Raw genomic sequence first — 23,137 nt, forward strand, 5'->3', positions numbered from 1 at the left:
TGTTTTTATAATGAATAAGAAGCATTGCAATGGACTTCAAAACAATGGTGACATGGAAATAAATGGCAGAATAAAGTTCTTAAAATACAACAGAACTTTGAAAGCCAGGGAGCTGCAGATGAAATGCAGCTGCTCTATGTAAACTGTCTTGACAAAGAGGTTATAAAAATAATGCATCTATTCAAGGAAATTTTTACTCATAAATTCTGAAATCGCCAATCCCAGATCCTTAGTATAATTTAGTACAGCAGCCTTCAAATGAAATGCCCGGATTTCTTTCTTCTTTAAACATCCTTACATTATGTGAGTAGGCAACATATTTCTATTTATATTGAAAACATGATGATCTGATCAAAATTTAATAAATAATGACACAGGTAGTCCTCAACTTTCAACAGTTCATTTAGTGACCAAAGTTAGAACGGCACTGAAAAATGTGACTTCTGACCGTTTTTCATGCTTATGACCTTTGCAGTATCCCCATGATCATGTGACCAAAATTCAGATGCTTGGCCACTGGTTCATATTTATGACCATTGCTGTGTCCCAGGGTCATATGATCACTTTTTGCAACCTTCTGACAAGTACAGTCAATGGGAAACCCAGATTCGTTTAACAACCAGGTTACTAATTTATCAACTGCAGTGATTCATTTAACAACTGCGGCAAAAAAGATTGTAAAATGGAGCAAAACTCACTTAACAAACGTCTCACTTAACAACAGAAATCTTGGGTTCAATTGTGGTCATAAATTGAGGATTGCCTGTATAATAAAATGTAGTGCAGTTGTCTCTTTAGAATTTATTCTAACATTTGAGTTTGGCCATGGGGCTCCAGAAGAACAGCAATGGCTTCCTATCACACAGCCAAAGATTCAATAACACATCAGAACAAAGACTCCTGTAATACACAAACCTCTATATTGCTATATGTAATTTTCAAAGTATTGAGAAGAAAGTTATCTTAAAATGAGGGCAAGATTAGTTTACAAGATAATACCGTAACCATTTTTATTCAGAATTATGTTCTACTTTTCTGGAAGATTGTTACTATTAGAAAAGTAAGCTCAATATGGAAATGGATTTTGATTTCAATATGTAGGATTATTTTCAGAATTTATATAGGACATTTACCCAAAATAAACATGGTATGATAAAAATGTATATAACTCTACCTTATATGCAAAATATTTTTTATCCTTCTCTGCAAACCACAAAACCTGCAGTGAAGTTGAATAGTTGAAGATTCAAAATAACCAAAGAAAGTCATTCTTCAAACAAAGTTTCAAGAAAATCTGACATCTGTTTGCACAAGATACAATAATCTACCCATTTGGGCATCTTCCAAAGAAATTACAGTAGATGTAATTTCTCTTCATTACAAGGCTACCAATGGCTACTGTCATGATCATGTTATGCAGATGTACAATGTATATAAGAGGCAGAGTCCCCCCCGTCCCCCCCAGAGTCCCAGATATTCCATAACACCAGTGGTCTGTTCCTATACAGCTTTCGTCCTTACATTAAAAATGTGTAATAAAAATAGATCAAAGTACTACACTGTATGATTCAATAAGCATGCTGTATCATTTATGTAACGCGAATTGATATGGAAATTATGTGAACATATGATAGGCATACACAGGAACTATTTTTTAAAGTTTATATAAAAAACATGCTGACATATCGACTTAGGTCAATGCTGTTAGAGCACTTAAGACACTGCTCTCTTAATTATTTTTTCTGCCAAAAGAAAGCAGTACTTTGACAGCTTTCTGTACAGAAAATATCTCTCTCCAGATATATTGGCCATGTTGGCTCAGAATTATGGGATCTGGAAGGACACTCTGTATCTTTAAAGGCATCTGCTAAGTAGACAGAAACATGAATTGCGTTTGAAGGAGAGCTTGGAATCTAAATGTACATTTAAAATCCATCATGTAAAATTTAAGAACCCTTCTGAATGTTTTGACTATTATGAGATGACCAATTGTGAGAATACTGTATATTTCCCCAACTTTATAACATTTATTCTATCAGCTACTATAATATTCTAGAGCTCTTGAGTAATTGGTTTTATGTACCTGTATAACACAAAGATTTAAGTATTAACCAACTACAGATCCTGTATTTAATTTGCTTTCTATTTACATACATCCCCCAAGTGCATTTTCCAAATTCAATGGGATTTTTTTTTTTTAAAAAAGCAATAAGAAAATACATGACTATTTAAATGAAGAAATCCAAATCCACACAGGTCACCTAACAGGATGCCTTCCAATTTTAGTCCCAAAGGCCCAATAAAATGGGCCTTTCATAAATAGTGGCCCAGACAGTAAATTTTTAAAGCATGGTGACTGCTGAAGTGTAAAGTGATAAACAGTGAAGTTAAAAAAAAAACTACCTTTAGATAAACAACATGGGGCATTGACAGATTCGAAAAGCAATTTTAGAGTTGTGATATGTAATTCCCAGCACAATCTGTGTGTAAAAAAACCAAACTGAATTCTATTTAGAGATCGTTAGGAAAAATGCTGATGCTAATCACAAATCTATGAGGTGACCATTCTGAAAATACTGTGCTGCATTTTAGATTCATGTTCCTAATGTTGTGGAGCATGAAAGCTGCATAAACTGTGAAAATAATTATAATATGTAGTGATGGCCACAAAATTGGACATTTTTTTAAAAAAGCTGACCAATTCACAGACTACAGCCAATAGACCACTTGCTTAAAAAAAAACAAGCCTGCCCCACATAATGTCATTGAGATGAGGTGCTGTGAATATATTTATTTCACTGAGGTAACCAGAGGTGGTATTCAGCTGGTTCGGACCAAATTGGGCGAACTGGTAGCAGAAATTTTGCGTAGTTTGGAGAACCGGCTAATACCACCTCTGGTTAGCCCCGCCCTCCCACCCCCGTTGTTCACTGTCCTATATTTGCGCAGCAGAGCAGATTGCTGTGTCTCAGTTAAGCTAAAAAACAGCTCAGCTCATCAGCGCTGACACCAAGGGTAGTTGTTGAGAGCTGCATTTGTGCGCAAAGCGCTCTCTCATAGAACTGGTAGCAGAGGTGGTATTCAGCCAGTTCTAACAGGTTATGGAGAACAGGTACCGGAAATTTTGAGTAGTTCAGAGAACCGGCAAAACAGGCTGGCCCCGCCCCTGCTGCCTCCCAGCCTCCCAGCTGATCTCCTTTTGTTGCCCTTGCGCAGGAGAAGGGAGCTGGAAAGCAGGTTAGCAGGGTGGAGAGGGAATGGGGATTTTGCAGTAACCTTCCTCCAGGAGTGGGGCGGGAATGGGGATTTTCAGTATCCTTCCCCTGCCATGCCCACAAAGCCACGCCCACAGAACCGGTAGTAAAAATGTTTGAATCCCATCACTGACTGGTAGGAAAATATTTCGAATCCCACCACTGGAGATAACTATATGACATGGTTACAGCAAAGAAAAACACACACACAGAGCAAAGCCTTGCAACTTTTCTTGGAAGTAAACATAGAATTACGATCCTAATACAGATAATACAACAATCTGCATCCATAACTATATCAAAACAAATATCAAAACTTTGGTATCGGATTTTGTGCACATAGCCCCTGTCACCATGAAATGTGTTCTTTATTGACTGTTAATACAAATATGCATAAGTGAAAGGAGGAATGCAAACAGTAAGGTTAAAAGGTTGGGGAACACATAATATACCAATAGGGACATTTACACTTTAGAGTTTTATTTTGAGGACAAACAATAATATCTTATCATTTTTAAACATGTTTGAGTTACTGCTCTGTCAATCTACTGATAATAAGTCCATATAATAAATATCAAGTAGGAGAGATCAGTTTGAAAGTAAAATCACACAATATTTTGAAACCTTTTAGATTAAAAAGTACATTTTTTCCAATTAAAGTATTTCTTTTTCTATTACAGAAACCATAGGTCAAATAAGAAGCTATGAATTTTCAGAACTGATCCAACATGAATGGCAATGCAATGGAGCTATAAAATGTGAAGGTAGTAAGCTGAGGGCAAATGAAAATGAACTAAAGAAAATAATAGTCTATTTAGTAGTCTGGCTAGCTTTAGTGCAGTTATACAATTACAGTATATAATAAGTATTCATATGAAACAGACAATATTGCGCACAGTCAACAGAGATTGATACAAGTAAAATTTTCTTTTCTAGTGAAAATTAAGATTATATGGATGGACATATAATGCTAACCACTAACATAATTAAAAATAGGATGAGAGAGTGTCATCAACCCAAGAGCCAGGTTAGGCACTGCACATATTACACAGGGAACAGCTAATCTTCTCCCCAAATCATTTCCTAGAGTTAAAGATCTGGCCACTGAATGTTTATTTATTTTCATATTTTTGAACTATCCCTTTTCCTCAGAGACCGACTCTGGGCGGTGTAGAATAAAATGTTAAAATATAGAAATAGCACGTAAAAATCAAAATTTTAGAATTTAGAAGGAGGCAAGGGCAATTCAACCCTGTTAAAAATTAGTTAAAAAGGCAAAGAGATGGCTATCAAGGCACTAACTAGCCCAGGGGTGGGTTGCTGCTGGTTTTACTACCAATTCGCAAACCCCATGCATGCCAGACGCAGAACAATTTACGGTGAACTGCGCATGCGCAGTCACCAAAAACCAAAATGGCGATGGCCCAGCGGCGGTGAGGGAACCGATTCAGAGGCATGGCAGGCCTGGGTCGCTGCCAGTTCTGTGACCCAGGCCTGAACTCCACTACAAGTTCGGCTGAACGGGGAGCAACACACCTCTGATCTGACCCCATGGTTACATGTTCCTCTGGGCTCATCACATGAACCCATGGAGCCATGTTTTAATTTCTTTCAAAAGGCCCCCAGGAGAGAGCTGACAGTTCAAACCACCCCCTAATTGCGCCAAATCTCTCCAAATGCTCTCAAGTCCCAAAGCAGAGTGATAACAAACCTCCACACAAACCTCAAGCAGCCTCAACTGAAATTAGTCCAGCCCAGCGTTGTCTGTACCAAGACTGCATGGCAATAAATCAAAATGTATTTGACAAACCAAGGGGTTCAGGGAGCAAAAGAGCCAGGTAATTAATCCAGAACACCAAGAGGAATGCAAGGACTCTTGGCAAGTTCAAACGTTGGCACATAACACTTCAGGAAAACAGCATTTGTTCCCAACAAATGACCCTCCCCATAGTGTCTCAAGTCTCATTCCCTAGGTGTGCCTGGTGAAAACGGGCAGGGAACTCTCCTCCTGCGTAGCCTGCTCAGTCTGTGCTGATTACGCCGTCTCTGCACTGTCCGACCCCTTGGATCAGGTGGGGGTGGTCCTTGCTCCTTGTCTGAGCTCTGTCTCTCATGTTTATCCTGCCCCTGTTCCTCCCTGCCTGCAGCCTTACTAATTCCAAAAAGCCTTGCCTGGATGGACTTTGCCCTTCCCCAGTTTCCTCCATGGACAACAGAGCTGTCCTCTCAATCGATGTCAGTTCTTGTTCCAGCTCATCTTCCCCTGCAGATTCAGACTCCGATGGTGGTGGTGGTGGGGGCATGCCATCTTAGACCCTGCAAATTGAAATGGTTTAACCGACAGGGTCTGTAAAATACATTCCCTGCCTGACTAGGTGGGATGGGACAATGTAATGGGATGAAGACTGTTCTAGAGATAGTCAGGTGCCATGCTAGATACAGCTTTATAGGCAGAGGTGGGTTGCCAATTTTTTTGCTACAGATTTGAGTGTGCTCACACGTGCGCCCAATGCTTTTGCACTGGTGGGAGGAGCCTCCTGCTGCCGCTACTACCGTTTTGGCCAGTATGGGCCAAACCGGGAGCAACCCACCTCTATTCATAGATCACAACCAATACCTTGAATTGAACCTGAAAGCAAATTGGCATTCAATGCATTGCATTGCATTGAATGCCAATTTGCATCTTCTTTGGGCATCCAGAATTGCTTGTGTAGCTGCATTCTGCACCAATTGAAGCTTCTGGATACTTTTCAAAGCTAGTCCCATGTAGAGTGATATCTTCTTCCATTGTAAAATCACACTGTATTTCTCTATGCATAATGAATTGCATTAAATTGTGTCCTTTGGCACAGAACGGCCCACTATAACAGACAGGAGCAGTCACATTCTCCATCTTTGGAGAGTTACAGTGCATTCATTCTCTGAGACTAAATGAAGAATGGGGTTTTTTTTTTTCAGTTAAGAAAGATACAAAAAAAGTATCTTTGGATAAAAGGCAGAATCCAAGATAGATTGGGAGTTTAAAGATTAGAAATGGGAATCAAGAGGAGCATTATACTTGCTGTACATTTTTTGAGTACTCAGCAGAGATATTTTATGAGAGAGTCAAACTTTTCTACTTCCATTCTCATTAAGGTTTTCTGAGCAGGAACTGGAAATCTAGCCCATTTAGTTCAAGTACTATATCACAAACTTAAATTTTATCCAGGCCCAACAGATAACTATCCATTTTCTGCTTGAATATATTAATATCGCTGTATTCCATCCAATTGCTGTGGTCAAAATCTTCTAAGCTTCTAAATCTTCTAAAAGTTTCTAATATATCTTCAAAATAGGGAGGACTCTTAATATAAAAGAAGAGGAAGGTTTTAGAAGAAAGAAAACGAGGTGAAAAGGTCCTTTTTGCTGTCAAAATTTTGTCAAGCCTATATTTCTGCTTGGGTTCGCAAATGCATTTCGTCTCCGAAGTTTTCCTAAGCCATTTAGGGCTGGCCCTTGTTGACTAAAAAAATACAACTACTGTATATAGTCTAATTTAGCAATGCAATCCATATGTATTCTGTCTCATACTGTGAATTTATACATTACACATCAGGGGTGGGATTGAAACAATTTAGCAACAGGTTCTCTGTCGGGTTGCTGGGTGGGTGTGGTCATGTGGGTGTAGCCTATTCAGCCTCCTGCACAAAGGTAGGGGGGTGTTTTCACCCTCCCCAGGCTCCAGAGGCTTTCCTCGAGCATGCAGGAGGGTGAAAATGGCCTCCCGCGGGCTCCAGAGGCCCTCCAGAAGCTGGAAACAGGCCCATTTCTGGACTTCAGCAACTTCTGGGAGGTTCGTTTTTCGCCCTCCCAGAGCCTGGGTACAGGACCGGCCCTTACCTGGCATTAGGAATGGGCCATGTGGAGACTCTTGGGAGGAAAGGCATGGGATGGGCGCGGCTAGCTAGTCCTTCCAACTACCGGTTCGGCGAACCAGATTCAAAATTAGCATCTGATTCTACCAAACCGGTCCGAACTGGCTGAATCCCACCCCTGATTACACTGAGTAAGAGAACTACAACTGCCTACTGCCTTAGTCTTCTGTATCTCAGCTTCTTTATAAAATATGTAATACCCCATGAAAAAAAAAAGGCAAGTAAGTGCTGTGTTATAAAAGTAGCCATATGGAAATGTAAGCAGAAGAACAAAGAATAAAAATAAATTGCTAAATGTTAGTATTGGAAACATATAAATATATGCAGGAGAATGAAATGAGAGCATTTTTGTGCGGTTTTTTCCTGTAAGAACAGAAAATAAAAACATAAGATGATTGAGCACATGAATTTGGCCATGAGAAAGGCATCTTCTTGTCACTGCTTGTTAATGCCATTCTCAGAAACTCTCTTAACACCTTCTATTTATTTTATTCCAACAGCCATGCACAGACAAAGGAAGTTATTTTGAGGGCATGTTGTCTCTTTGTCACTTGGATAATGTTTTCTACATGGAGGTTATTTTAGACGCCAAAGGGAGAAAGGAGAGAAAACAGCTGCTGAAGAAAACTCGTTTCATTCCATCCAATTTTCTCTGCTGCTGTTTTGTTCTGATCAAAGAATGTTGGTTGTACAAAGTAAAACTAATTACCAGGCATTTGGGGCATTTCCTTCTTTTGCCTGAATGAGCACCTCTATCATTTCAAGACATGCTTGCTTAAATTTACATTCTCTAATCTTGCCTTTGGATGTAGGCTATGCCAAATGTCCACCTTGAGAAAGGATGGTCAGCTAGATGGTAAAGTTATTTGTTAATACAGGTGGTGGTAAATTCAGAGCCCTGCTAGAGTCCATTTGATTAATACACTAGACTAACTTCGGAGTTACCCCTTGTTTTTTGTTGGAAAGAGTGGCTATTTGCATCTTGTTACCAATCTGCAATTGGTTTTCTTATAGGGAAAGATAAAAATCTGCTTTAAAATGGCTCTCAAAATGAGGCTAAATAAAAGTGAGGTATAATCAATTACCTTGAGATGCTAATAGAAATTCAGTTTTTGGAAAAGTTCTGGATAGAATATATAGGACAAGAAAAATTTTTATCATTTGCAGTCTTCAGTTTTTATGTTTTATAGTCCCAGACAATGAGAATTATTCCAGCATGAATCCCTGCAGACCTGCCTGCCAGTCAGGGAAGCCATTCAAGCCTATATCTGATTAGAGAAATAGTGCCTGTTTTGGAATAGAGTATGAGTGCCTTAGAGGGCTCAGTGGCTAAGATGCTGTCGATCAGAAAAGCAGGCAGTTAAGTGGTTTGAATCCCTAGTGCCGCGTAAGAGAGTGAGCTCCTGTTACTTGTCCCAGCTTCTGCCAATCTAGCAGTTCGAAAGCACGTAAAAAATGCAAGTAGAAAAATAGGAACCACTTTGGTGGGAAAGTAACAGTGTTCTGTCCGCCTTCGGTGTTTAGTCATGCCGGCCACATGCCCACAGAGACATCTTCGGATAGTGCTTGCTCTTCGGCTTTGAAACGGAGATGAGCACCACCCTCTAGAGTTGGGAACGACTAGCAAATACCTTTAGCTTTACCTTATGAGTGCCTTAAATTGGAATACAATACATAAATGACTCTTGAACAAGTGGCAAAGCACAACTCCTTTGTATTTCAGGAATACAAGTAAAGTTACTTTTTCATTATAGTCATAATCATGAAAATTCACTAAATGAGGCATTTGTTAAATGAGGACTACCTGTACAGTTACGACTTGTGACAGTTCACTTAGTGACCGTTTGAAAGTACAACACTGAAAAAAGTGACTTATGACCATTTTCCCCACTTATGACTGTTGCAGCATCCTTATGTTCATGTGATTTATATTCAGATGCTTTGACAATTGAGTCACATTTATGACGGTTGCAGGGTCCTGGGGTCACCTTTGCAACTTCTGACAAGTTAATGGGGAAATCAAATATACTTAACAACCATGTTACTAACAACGGCAGTGATTCACTTAACAAATGTGGCCAAAAAGTCATAAAATGGGACAAAACTCATTTAACAAATTTCTCACTTAGCAACCTAAATTTTGGGTTCAATTGTGGTCGTAATTTGAGGACTATATTCTTTCACAGTGGCTACTCACTTTTGAATACACATTCACACTCATTCAGTGCTCTTCTATTCTTCATACAATATCCTCTTGTCTTAACACACCTACTTTTTAGGTTGTTCATCTCTAGTGCATTCAACTTTTATGTTTCAGCTGATATACCTGACTCTCATTTTCATATAATAAAGCAGGCAGAAGGACATTCTTCTACACAGCTATTTTCACTTATTTCAACAAACATTTATTCTTCATAACTAATCATATTTACCACCTGCTGTCTATGAGTACTTATCTTCTTCAAATTTATCCACCTACCATGTTTCCCCGAAAATACGACATGTCCTGCTAATAAGCCCAGGCCTGGTTTTTGCCTGGTTTTTGAGGTGGGTGTAAATATACGCCCTGCCCCGAAAATAAGCCCAAGTGAAAGGGTGCCATGGCAAGTACAGGAGGAAGCCCTTCCCTTCCCTAGTCACCTCAGCGCTTCTCGGCTCCTTAATCGGATCAGTTGAGCTGATCCGACTTCCATTCAAAAAACAGCTGATTTACGGGTGCTGCTCAGGCCGTGGCCTCCGGCAAGTGCGGCTGCCTTTGCCATCGATTACGGCCACAAAAGCAGCAGGAGGCCAAGTGATGCACCCCATGCGCCTCGCCCCGGCCTTCTGAAGGGTACTGTAGCAGCAGCTATCCACAATTTTTTTAATCATTATTTCGTCCCGACCCACGTGGCCCAGTGAGCCACGTGGATTGGGACAAAATAAGGGTAAAAAAATTGTGGATAGCTGCTGCTACAGTACCCTTCAGAAGGCCGGCTTGAGTCTCCTGCTGCAAAAGTGGCTCCGCCCGAGACTGCTTTTGGGAGAGGAGGCAAAGGGGAAGCAATCAGCTTCATCTCGCCCTTGCCCTCAACCCCCCCTTCGGCTGAGCTCAAGCAGAGAAGTGGGCCGCAGGGTTTCAGGAGCAAAGTTGAGGCTGACAGGAGTCAGGGCAGGGGGGAAAGTCCAGTGCGGCCCCAGCGCTTTTCTTTCCTTGGAAACGGAATCTTGGGAATGGGAAACGGCATTCCCAGGAAGGGTGGGTATGTCGGTATGTGTATAAAAAACACAAAGCGAGGGAGCCAACAGCCGCGGATTAAGGAGCTTTGTGAAACGTTACGTCTACACTCAAAGTTTGGCAAGGAAGGGAGAAGAGATACTTCCCTCTCTTGGCAGTGTTTTGCTTGAAAATATATGAGAATCGGCCAAAGAGAAGGAAGAATGAGACCTGCGAGGAGATACTGCTGCCTGCAGAGGCACAGACAGAGCGAATTTCATTGAAGACTCCGGCCAGCCCACAAGACTATCTGAAGGGGGAGGGGGAGGAGATTTCCTGCACGTTGGCAGCAGCATCTTCTCACAAGGCTTCTTCTGACATCCCCAGTTGTATGGATTTCCATGCCTTCCTTTACGGGATGTTGCTTCGCCCCTGGGACATCGGGAGAAGCCCTGTGAGGAGACGCCACTGCCAATGTGCAGGAAATCTCCTCCCCCTCCCCCTTCAGATAGTCTTGTGGGCTGGCCGGAGTCTTCAATGAAATTCGAGTTGAACTCGCGAGATTTTTTTTTACAGGGTGCTTCCCTGGACAAAACAGCGAGAAACACGACGGAACTGCAAGTCTTGGGTAGGACGCGTATGTCGCAGCCCAACTCCTCCCACCCCGCCCCAATGCTAACAGAATCCAGGCTGCTTCCCTTCCCCACCATCTCTTTAGTGAGAGGGGTGGCAGGTGGGGTGGAGGAGAAGTGAGAGGTGTGGAGCGAGACCTGCCTTCTCTTGTTGTCTCTTCTCCCACCCTCGCCGGGCATGGCAGGCTTCCTCTGCAGCTTCCAAGCCGGGGCAGAGAGGAGGCAAAACGCTCACCCCTGGGGATGAATCACACGCTTCACTGGAGAAACAGCCCCACGCCAGCCCCGCCTTCCTAACTCTCTCACTCCCCAGATTGTCCCCCTCGCAAAGAAAGCCCAGCCCGACGCAGGGCGGTAACAGGACACATCAGAGCAGTGCCGGCCACTCGCTCGGCTGGCGCAAATAAGACCCCCACCCCACCCACCCCTGATAATAAACCCAAGGTCATATTTCGTGGGTCAAAATAAAATAAGCCCCTGTCTTATTTTCGGGGAAACACGGTATTAGTAAATATTCTACTACGGTACCCATATTCATTTACTTGCTTTACCTTTTTTGCTATTTATGTACATTTTCAATTGCTCATTCAATTTTCTTTGTCGTGTCAGCAACCAATCCATACTTCTCTTGTCACATTTAGCAACCAATCATCAATGCCATATTTGTGTAAAACTTTCCATAATTCAATCTATCCATTTTATCAGGTTTTCTCTATATCAATACAATATAAACATTTTTCAATGATCTGCTGAACCTTGCGATGAGTAATAAATCCAATGAATTAATGTGTATGTAATGTTCATTTCAATACCACTCTGAAGTATCACCACCATTCCTCTGCAAATCTCTAAAATACTTTTCCCACCATTCCCTCATTTCCATTTCATTCTAAATCATTCTAATGTCTTTATTTTTAATTCCTTTCACTATCTCTGTGACTCCTTGTTTAGCTCAAGAATAACTGCATGGAAATAATTACTATTAGAATCAATGAAGCTTTCAAGTGAAAAGGTTTAGGTATATAATGCAATATACTGATGGATTGATTATGTGCCATCAGTCAGCTTTGACTCTGAACAACCTTTCCAGGATAAGTGCAGCAGGCATGAACCACCAATTCACTATGCAGTGCTTAAGTGCCTCAATGGAAAATTGGGGCAAGGCAACTTAAAACATTGAAAGAGGAAATGGAAGAATCTGTATCCCCTTTTATCTAAAGCTATATTTAATAGAAGGTCTATACTATCTCTCTCTATCCATCCATCCATCCATCCATCCATCCATCCATCCATCCATCTACCTATCTTAGGTTTGGTTTAAAATAGAAGCAGACCTCCCCCCCCAACCAATCTCCTATTTTAATACCCCTAAACTTTCCAAAATCACACATTGAAATTTGCTGTCAAAACATTTTCCCTTCTTCTTCTTTGTTAGCCCCAAACAACATACTGTATGAGGTCAACACATTATTGATCATTGGGAAGTATAACAGATGCATCCTTATTGGAATTCAGTATTTGATCTTATGTGATTCAACCTGCCCTCTACCAGGAACTAAACTTTGGGCATTTGTACATTATACAATGCACCCATCTCTATAAGCTTAGCAAAAAGCTTGTAGCAGGAGCAATATGAATATGGATTATCTGTAAGTGATATATACTTTCCTCATTTTGAATTTCCAACCTAGATAGATAGAGCTATTACCTAATATCATGCTCTCAACATTAAAAATTCAATAATTCCCATCTACCCAAGGGGGAACTTTTTCAGTAAATATCCCAATGCTTTTACCATCAGGATGCAGTGTACAACTGTGTGGCTCACATCTGGTAGGCAACCCAGGCTCTTTTATTCACCCTAATTCTCCTGGGATATGTGTTTATAAGAGTGGGCCTGCTCCATCAGAGCTGATGCCTCATTAGGTGCTCCATGGTCTTTCCTAGGAATCTCATGAGAAAAGAAAGTCATTGGCCTTCAGGATAGAACATTATCTGGCAAAACAAATGTAGATATTCACTTACTCCTGTTCTATCAGTAAAGGCTGATATGGTGAATCAGTGAAAGATGATAGGGACTCTACAGCCTCCATCTCTTTTAGTGCCTGGATTGCTTGACTCCCCAAAATAAGCATGTCATTTATAGCAGATTTTATTGCAAATCTGTACAGGAATCAAGTTGTTACGAAGTTGGATGTCAAATCACTCACTCATTTTAACCATCAGAAAATTATTCTAAAGTACCTTACTATACTTTAGCTATCAGTTGATGGCACAGAGATTTTTAAAATGAAGGGAAATGGAAAAGTAAATTTAAAAAAATATATTGAAGAAAAAGCAAAAGCAATACACTGTGGTTGAAATAGCCCTAAACATGAGATTGAACTGAGTCACGCTGTAAAATGAGCAATCTCCAAATTTGACAAACAAAGAACAAACTGATATCAGAATCCATTCTAGTTCTACCACTGCACTGAATAGGTCAAAAGTATTAGTATCTAAATAGCCGATTCCACTGCAGGAAAATGAGAGCCTTAAATGAACTATCAGTTCCGAATAGCAAGGAGCAGAAAAGAAACTGAGAGACCTTTAACCCTTTCTTGTCATCTAGCATCTGCCACCTGACAGTCCTAATTAAGCTTCTGTTAGGCTGAATTCACCTACATTATGTTTAATCTCACTTTCCAGTACTTTTTCAAAAAAGCAAAAACCACATGAAAAACTCTACTTTTTCCTCTTTTGGTGACATCAGGTCATCAGTAACATCAGCTCATATTTTCTCTTCAGTCCTCAGATGTCTAATGATGACATATGACCCTTTCTTCCAATCTATATCTTCCAAGTAGTACAAATAGTAATACACTCAAAATGTTATGTTTTCTGCAGGCAGAACACATGCGGATGAAAATGTCGCATTGATGATAATTTACTGTACTGCACTTCAGACGAAGGAAATTGTGCTTGTTGTCCTTCAGTATCATAATTTTACCATAAATTGAAAATACAAAATGCCTCCACTTGTTCCATTTAGATTGCTTGCCAAGTACATTTTTGTACATTAACTGCACATTCATTTTCTCCTCTTCTTGGCATTTTCCCACCAGTAGAGTTTGCTTTTTTCAGATCAATTGAGTGTTGATCTATTGATGTGTCAGGAATTGACTGACTGGCTTGTCACCTGAACCTTATATCATGTGCTAAGAGACAGTGATTGGCTAAAGTCACCCAGCTGGCTTACACGCCTAAGGCAGGACCAGAACTCACAGTCTCCTGATGCTTGGTGCCTTAACATTTAGACCAAACTGGCTCTTAATTAGCCACACATATATATTTTATTGATCAAGGTTTGGGCTTTAGCGATAAAGGTTTGGGCTTTAGCGATAAAGGTTTGGCCTCAGTCATTATTCTTCCTTCTGTTCTGTGAGGAGGTCAGATATATTTACATATTTTAACTAACCTGAATGTAATACTGTATATTATCTCTAGGCTGATGCATGCTACAATAAGTGTTAAGTATTCTAGCAGGGGCACACAGCATTTTTAGCTTAAGGGCATCAGCTTGGGAGGCATGCCAGGGATTGCACTCCTCCTTGAATCAAGTACAGCCAAGACAGAACTGGGCAGGGCCAGGACTAAAATTTAATTTAATTAATGCAATCTAATAATTTCCCCTTCATCACATTACAAATGATAACTTAGTGGCAACATTTGGAAAGGCTCAAAGAGTCATTACTCTGCTAAATCATAAGTTTTCCCTTTTTTAGGAAAGAGGACAAAAAGATAATTTGCTAAGGCTAAATTGATGCTTGCATACATTTGCTGATTTCTCCTTCCAGCCCGGTCTTTTGCATCACTTCCTAAGCCATTCCAGATACCCTATTAATGCTTTTTAGTAGGGAGTAAAAGGGGATTAGAATACCGTTAGTCTCATGAGTATTCTGTCCATTTTATTTTGCATCCAAAACAAAACCATGAAATATCGAACATGTAATTGATTTAACCCTGTTGTTCAAAAAGTCTTTCATTTCTGTTATACTAAATCTGCTTTTAGGTAGTATACACAAACAATTCATTATTTAATTTTAATCTATCACAGGTATAAACAGTGGCTTCACTGCTCTCCCCACATAGGGGAGAGCACAGTTTGGCTTTCATTTAGTATGAATTACTAATGATGTTTTGTTGTGTCCTGAATTTTTGGGGTCCCCGCATCCCAGATGTTTGCAGCCTTAAATAAATAAATTAATATAGTGAGACATCAGTGGCCCAGGTTATGAACAACTGCATAGGCATTAGAATAGTATTGTTTGTATGTCTTACCTGCCCTGTTCATTTTCCAGTTCTCCTACCACCACCGTTCCTCCTTTCAGTCCTTTAAGCTCTTCTTTGCTATCCCCTAAACACTTCTGCATTACTCAGTAACTTTCTTGAAATATGATTATAGAAAGTGGAGCTTTTTCTTTTGTTGAATTGTTTAAAAAGTTATTATTATGTCATATCTGTGAATATCTGTGGCATGTTATTAATCACTGACCTTTTGGTGATCAGGACAATTCTGATAGGATTGAACCTCCCACATACATTCTCTAGCTGTTTGCATGAAAGCATTTAATCATAAGTAATCTTTTTCTTCCCAGAAGCACCCAAGATTATATAATGAGACTCTTTCAGAAGATCTCTCTTGGACAAAGGGCGTCTATTTTCCCCACTGATGTGACAAGGAATTCACACACTAAATTCCAATTGAAGTTAACCAGAGTTAGTAGCTTTCCAAGTCCCCAGTGTATCAAGCAGAAAACAGAACAAAATATTCGTGGTTGGCTTCCTGAAAACATATGGATATAATTGAGTATGGTATGTAGGAGGGTATGTACACACAGTTCACAATGATGAATAACATGTTTTAAGTACACAGCTCCCACGTTCCCTGTTGAAACTGGTGTCTGCTATGAAATAGTTTTTCATTTTTTATGTGACCAGCTAAATGGCTGAAAAGAATGGTTTTACCTGTTCTGTTTGCATTTATTAAAAAGTCAAAGAACATATAAAATATGAACAGAAAGAAAACAAATCAATGTCAATAAGATGCGGGCAGTTAATCAAGGAGGTATTAAAAGTATATATTTGTTTTGATAATATTTACCTTTTAATATGGATTTTTGTATTTTATATGGTTGTTTTATATATTTGGTTTTTTTTTTACTGGATTGTTGTATGCTGCCCAGAATAGCTTTTTGTGTGATGAGTAAATTTTATTAGTAAATAACTGACATTAAAGACAAATATGAATGGATTGCACATTTATTTGTAATTTGTAATTTACATTTATTCTGTACTCCTATTAAGTCTTTTTAAAAATTATGGGTCATTCATGCCTACTGATATGGCTAGAAATGCAAATGAAAATCTACTGGGACTGGTAACTCCTTCCAAAGGAGTCTTAGTGCATTATGTGGCTCTCCATTATACTTTGCACATCATAAAATTCATTGTCACTGATTTAAGCGAAAAGCATGTAAACAACAATTTTAGTGTAGAAAGTAAGACATCAAACTAAAAACTGGCTCAAAGATCGTGAGTTCTAGTCCCACATTAGGCACAAAATGTGCACATGCGCACTCATCCACAATGTGCAGAATATCTGAAACATGAGTGGCATTAAATATTTCTTGTGGGAAGGATTATTTTGATATTCTTCCCTCACATTGTGATTCTGGTATCATCTCAATGCATGTAATACCATAATAGATAATAGATAATTTTCATATAAAAGTTAATGTTTTTTTTTAGATCTTTTAAAGTTAAATAAAAGAGTATTTTGTTAACTTACCATGAAATGTATGCATGTCCTAAGGATATTTTCACAGGAATTATTTCAATATATACTAAATATCTATTTGTGTATATGTAGAGTATATGTTTCTGACAATTAGGTTAAGGGCTCAAATTACATTTAACAATAATTGATTCATGTTTAAATATAACAGGACTGGAGTGACGAACTATGAAATTAAAATTCAGTGCTACAATGAAAGTATAATGTGTGAAACCAAGGAAAAGTATGTCTTCTTTACAGAATAAATTTAGCTTGAAAGTAGTATGCATTCCACTCAGGGAGAAGGAGAAGCAATTTTGAAAGGAAATTGGACAGGACTTTCTAAAAAAGAGAAGTATAGCTACATATAGTTCTAATAAAGAAAAAAAAACAACTAAAAGAAGATATCAAAAGAAACCAGTTCATCTCAAGAAAAAGTGTTGTGAAGATACATACCATGTTTTTCTGTGTATAAGATGATACTTTTTCTTTAAAACTTTACCTAAAAATGGAGAGGCGTCTTATACACGGGGGTCCAAGAGGAGAACCGCAGTTGCGAAATTGCCGATACCTTATCTCTGCAAACTAGCCACACTAGCTAAACTTCCAATTGCTTAAAATACTGATTTCTGAATTTTGGGTAAGAAAAGTGGGTGTGGGGGTGTTCCTATACGTGGGGGTGTCTGATAGATGGAAAAATGCAGTGTATACATCCATCTTGTGCACACGCACACACACACACACACTACACACACACACACACACACACACACACACACATACAGAAGTGGTGAAGTACCAAATGGCTGGACAGCAAAATAGGATAAAAGGAGAATCCAGAAAACTTGATCAATCAGTCTGAAGATGATTTGGGAAATAATCTAAAGCAGACCATACAGAGGTTCATTTGTAAACCTAAGTAGCACAAGTATTAAAATTGGAAAAATACGAAGATTAACACAGATTTGAACGTATCAGGCTTGGCTCCAGGATACCTTGGGGACTGTCTTCTCCAGAAGAATCTGTCCAGCATGTACACGCTTGCAATGAAGGAATGCTGAAGGTCCAGTCCCTATGAGAAGTCAAGAGAAAATGGATCTAAAGGCAGAGTCCTTGTATGCTGGGGACATTCGTTTTCTCTAAGGCAGTTCTATTTTATTTGAATGGTCATTTGGAGGTGGAGTTTGTTGGGTTGCTGTAATAACCAGGCATCCATGTTTATCTTTAAGGTTTTTTTTTTTTAAGGAAGTGTTCATTATGCTTTTATTCTATTGTAAACTGCCAAGAGTTGTTTGAGCTGGAGTAGAACAAAAATACTTACAGTATAAACAAAAATTTTGGTAATTACCATTGGTCAGTGTAAATCTCCTCGGACCAAGTCTTATCAGACGAATCTTATGTGTTTTAATCCAATAGAAACTTGAAAATAAATGATATAAAAAGGGTCAGGATTGTGCTGGTCTGTCTCTCTGACCAATCCCCCTTCCGCCACCCCTGTTTGTGCTGAAACTGAACAAAATGGAGCCAAAGCCAGCAAAAGAAAGCTCAATTTTGAAAATGACCCAAGTGTGTGTGTGTGTCTGTGTGTGTGTATGTATGTATGTAGTAGCTTTGACCGATGTGAGCTACTCTATTCTAGGCCCCTTCCTTCTTTGTTCCCATTCATCCCATCATGATCCAAAGTAGGGAATATTTTTAAAATGTTGACAAGACTCTTTTTGTTGCCTTGAGTGGAAAATTTCCTTTAATAGGAAGATATTTAATATATATTTGATTTCATCAATGCATCTTTATATATTTACATTAGGATATTTTGCCTGCTCCTAGTTTATGCAAACTTGCAAAACAAGAAACGGAGATTATTTTGTCACATGTGTCTGCAACTATCTAAAGAACAAATACCACAGGCTGAAAGGAAAGATAAACTTTGATTTGGAAGCAGAAAATTGAATTAAAAAAAAAAGCAAATAAAATTGGATCAGGCAAGAGGAATAACTAGTGTAGTTAAGACAGAAAAGGACAAGAATTTTATAGAACAAGAAGCTCAAAGATAAATGTGTTGATCTGGGAGGTTTCAAAAACAAATTGAAGTTGGTTCAGCAGCTCTTCCTAGTCAGTGATATACACGAGTGGGGTTCCCACCAAACAATCCAAAGTTATAGAAGGTTTAGAACAGGGCATTTACAGAAGTGCATAACCCACATGTGGGGTGACATAAGGACAGGAATTCAAATTGTCAACTGAAGCAAATAATTTAAAAATAAGAGACAAACATATCAAAAGTCCAACTTCAAGTTTCATCGATAGTGTTGTTAGTTGCAAAGTTGTGTCCAACCCATTGCGACCCCATGGACAACTTTCCTCCAGGCCTTCCTGTCCTCTACAGTCCATTTATGGATATATAGAGAGTTATCCAACTTCATTCTTAACTGTCCTGGACACGCAGAAATAACTCAACAAATAATTCCAGAATGTGACCATCCTTATGTAGGGACTGTACCTCCTCAATACTCAAATTCTGGGACAGGTGATTTAATTCAGGTGTTATCTGAATTTCCCCCAAAACGAGATGGGTAGCCAGAGTCATACAGAGCCCAGCCTAGATTATTGGAGAAAAACTATGGTAACAACAACAACAACAAAAAATGGGAGTCTGGTTGCACCCTTTTTGTGAGCTGCAATTTTATGCCTTTTAATGAACATTTCTAATTGGGGAGGGAGGGGAGAAGTGCTGCCAAACTCTGAATATTCAGAGGAGGTAATAAAACACCACCAGAGGAAAGTAGCAGATTCCTCTCTCTCTCACACACATATATATATAACATACATTTTAGTGTCCGCAGGTAGTAAATATACCCTTTGAATCGAGGAAAATGTTGTAATAATAAGCCGACTAACCAAAGATTTACCTTACTATTCCTGCCCAAAAATCCAGGGTGTCCTAAAACCCGCTGCTAGATTTCTACTCCTCCATGCCAAGCAGCGCAGAGTCATCTCCGCTTTGTAAACCACGCAGCCCTCTACAACGCCTCGGCCGAGACTGACAAATTCGACCTGACTCCCCCTCCCTCCCAACCCGCACCTAGGTGAAGAGGCTGCGATGTGCCGACTCAGTGTAAACCGCTTACAGAGGGCTGTGTAAAAAGCGGTATCTAAGTCGAAGTGCTATTCAACTGGCCCGAGTTGGCTCGCTCCCCGGATTTCTGAACGTTTTCAAGAGGGCAAGCAAGATTTCCTCAAGGAAATCGCCGCGGCAGGTAAGGCAAAAGCCAAACCCCGCGGGGGTCCTTGCCCCGCAACTCTCCCGCCGCCCAACACAGCGGAGGCTGGAAGGGAACAGGTAACGCGACCTCGCGGCGCACGGCGGCTCCGCAGGCACCTGGGCTGCTGCCCCGTCGCGCAGGTAAGGACAGCGGACTGACCCCGACTGACCTGCCAGCCGCCTCTCGCCCAGGCTTTTCCAAAGTAAATCCCAAGCTTTGGACGTGGAGTCCCGGAGCTGCTCGCTGAAAGTCCTCCGGAGCTGAGCGTTAGCAGCTCGCCGCCTCCAGCTCATCCTAGCAGCCTCCGCCTCGCATGTCCGACGCGCCGGTTCCGCTGCCGAGTCCCGGAGACGCTAAGCCGCTCAAGCAGATCCCCGACGCCTCACTCCAGCCAACGGCGGCCGCCCAGAAGATTTCGCGGCAAGCTTCCTTCGCGGCTGGTTGGCGGCTGGCCCGAGCTCTGGAGTCCCGCCAGGGCGCCGGGTAGATGTGCGGCGGGGCTGGGCTCCTCAGTACCTCTCCGCTTCTCCTCTCTCGGCTGCGCTCTCCGGTCGCCTCCTTCCAGCGCGTCTTGAGGAAACTGCCCCCCAAGGGGTCGCCGCCATAGTGGCCGGCGTCCTTTCCTTTAAGCAAGGGCCTCGCGCCAGTCCCTGTCCGAAATTCTCTCCTCCTACGGGGCACAAAGCTGCGCTGGAGCGTGGGACCCAATTTTAGAATTTTTAATCTTCCTTCTTGGTTAGAAATGTCCCCAAACTCCCAAAGGTGCTTTTTCAAAAGGCAACTGGACTTTATTGTTGTTTTTTCCTTGAAGACTTTTAACTTCTCATCCAAGAAGCTTCTTTGGTTCCCCAAACTCAAGATTCACAATACAAACCACCCAGAGATTAGAGAGGGCAGGCCTGGGTCTATATTTAGTGAGGGGTCAACAGCCCTTTCTGGCCATACTGCAGGGGCCTAATTATAAATGTTCTGGAAGCAACAATCAACCTAAAATAACAAGAAACTCAGGAAATGTCATGTGAAAGCAGAAAGATTCCGTGAAATTAATTTCTGGTGGATTTGGTCCATTCTTTTCTTAAAAGTCAAGTTAATTCTTAAAATTTAATCTTAGGATACCAATCAAGAAATCATACTATGGCCCTTACCTTATTGCCATGTTAAAGTATTGTAGGAAGTTAGCACCCACCCCTCTCCTAGAAGAATGAAATATTCTAGGACCTAGGAAATATTGAAAAGGCAGAATATTATGTTTCCCTGGATAAGAAATGGAGAAACATGTTTTTGGGTCCGGAAACAGACTCACTCTTAATAGCCTCCACTTTTCACAATGGGCCATTAGGGGATTTGAGCTAGTCTACTCAATATAACAAGGATAGGATTAGCCTTCCACAGAAAATCACCACATGGCATCTGGGAAGAAGCAATGCTCAACCAAACTTGAACTCAAAACACAGCCTAGAGCGTTGCCCCTGCATGGCCCCATGGGAGTCTGACAACCAATCAGAATACATTTCTTACACAGGAACAGGAAACAGAAAACAGAGAGGTGGGGCCGAACAGAGAGTATAAAGCCAGGAACTTTCAGCATCACCTTCTTTTTCTTCTTCACCCAACATCTTGAAGCATGTGGTCACCCTTTCCTCCAGGACCTCAAGCCAAGTGGTCCTGTCCACCATTAAAATCATCTTTCCAAGCAGCCTCCATGTTTTCAGTGTCTTTTTCCCCACTTGGAACTGAATCCAGATGGACATTTCTTCCAACAGTGTTATCCACCATCCTTGAATAAATAGATAACCATGCCAGCATAGAATTAGTTGCCCCCATTGGTGATCCATTCCCTGCATCTGTTGCTTCTCTTTTGGCTTGCTATCAGATGGTGATTCTTTTGTTTGTTTCCAGCCATTATTATTTGTTACAAATAACTCAAGGCAGCAAACATATCCCACATATCTTCCTCCTCCTATTTTCTCCCAAACAATAACCTAGGAGAATGACAGGCTCAAATCACCCAGCTGGTTTTCATGGCTAAAACGGGACTAGAACTCATGGTTTCCTGCTTTCTAGCCTGGTGTCTTAAATCACTAAATCAAACTGGCTCTAAACCAAATATCCTGATTTGGGGTGTAAAAGGCATGTTAAGGAAAACGATTGGTTAAATCCTCAGAATTTGCCTTCCTCCCTGATGTTTTTAACATGCAGGAAAACATCTACTGATCAGGACAGTGATACAGGAATGAGATGTTAAACTTGTATAGGGGGAATATCCTGGTTTATTAAGCACGGAATGGGGTGGGGGGAAGAGTCTCCTTGCCAACTTCCAAGCATGTGTTCAGAAGCCTTGTTTTGAGCCCAATTTAGTGCTCTGCCCAAGCCTTGATAGTGGAGGATTGAATTCTAAAACGGTGGTAAAATCATGCAATTCTCAAAACCTTTTTAGCCAGCTTTTCTAGAGTGCCAGAAAGTGGAAAACTCATAATGCCCTTTGGCTTGACTTTGCTTGATGGAAGCTGGCAGGAAATTGCCATGTCTTCACTTAACAACTCACGATTTTCACGTAACAACAGGAACTTCTGGGATTGCAATTCCTAAACAATGCAGTCATGTGATCTTGTGCTTTCTGATTAGGTTCTTTAGCAGCAATTTCTCTTAAGAAATTAGAAATTCCAGTCCCAATTACTGTTATTAAATTAGGACTACTTGCACCTATGTATATGATGGGACTCATGATAAACAAATTCTTGTTATATTTTTGTGCCCTTAATTTATTTGCAAATACATAAATTGTTTTTTCACAGCTGTAGTTTCCTTAAAATTTTCAGTGATGGTGATGGTGTAAAAGGAGAAACTTTGTAATTGGTCAACATCTTTAATCAATTAATGTAGCAGACTAAATGTTACTGATCTGTTTGTAATCTATATAATCCAGAAGCATGACCATCGTGATTTGTTCTACATGAGGCTACCCCTGAAACTGCTAACTGAATGGTAGGAAAAAATGTCATGTTTTATTATGGAATTTGCTAGGCCTTTCTCCAGGCATAGATCGGAAAACTACTTTTTAAC

The 23,137-nt window shown here is 40.3% G+C and overlaps 1 protein-coding gene across 2 annotated transcripts in view; it reads right to left on the reverse strand.

Moving 5' to 3' along the window:
• Nucleotides 1-23,137, reverse strand: part of STARD13 (StAR related lipid transfer domain containing 13) — a 157,650-nt gene that overhangs the window by 91,069 nt on the left and 43,444 nt on the right. Inside the window, exon 1 of one of the 2 annotated variants that reach the window (XM_081951439.1) lies at nucleotides 20,244-20,382. The exons of the other annotated variant lie outside the window; for it this stretch is intronic. Within the exon in view, the coding sequence (XP_081807565.1) occupies nucleotides 20,244-20,367 (124 nt within the window). The 5' untranslated portion in view covers nucleotides 20,368-20,382. Of the gene's footprint in view, nucleotides 1-20,243; nucleotides 20,383-23,137 lie in introns of those variants that run through there. 2 annotated transcript variants of the gene reach the window in all.

Source organism: Natrix helvetica (assembly GCF_964273705.1).
Source record: "Natrix helvetica genome assembly, chromosome: 4".
Lineage (NCBI taxonomy): Eukaryota > Metazoa > Chordata > Lepidosauria > Squamata > Natricidae > Natrix > Natrix helvetica.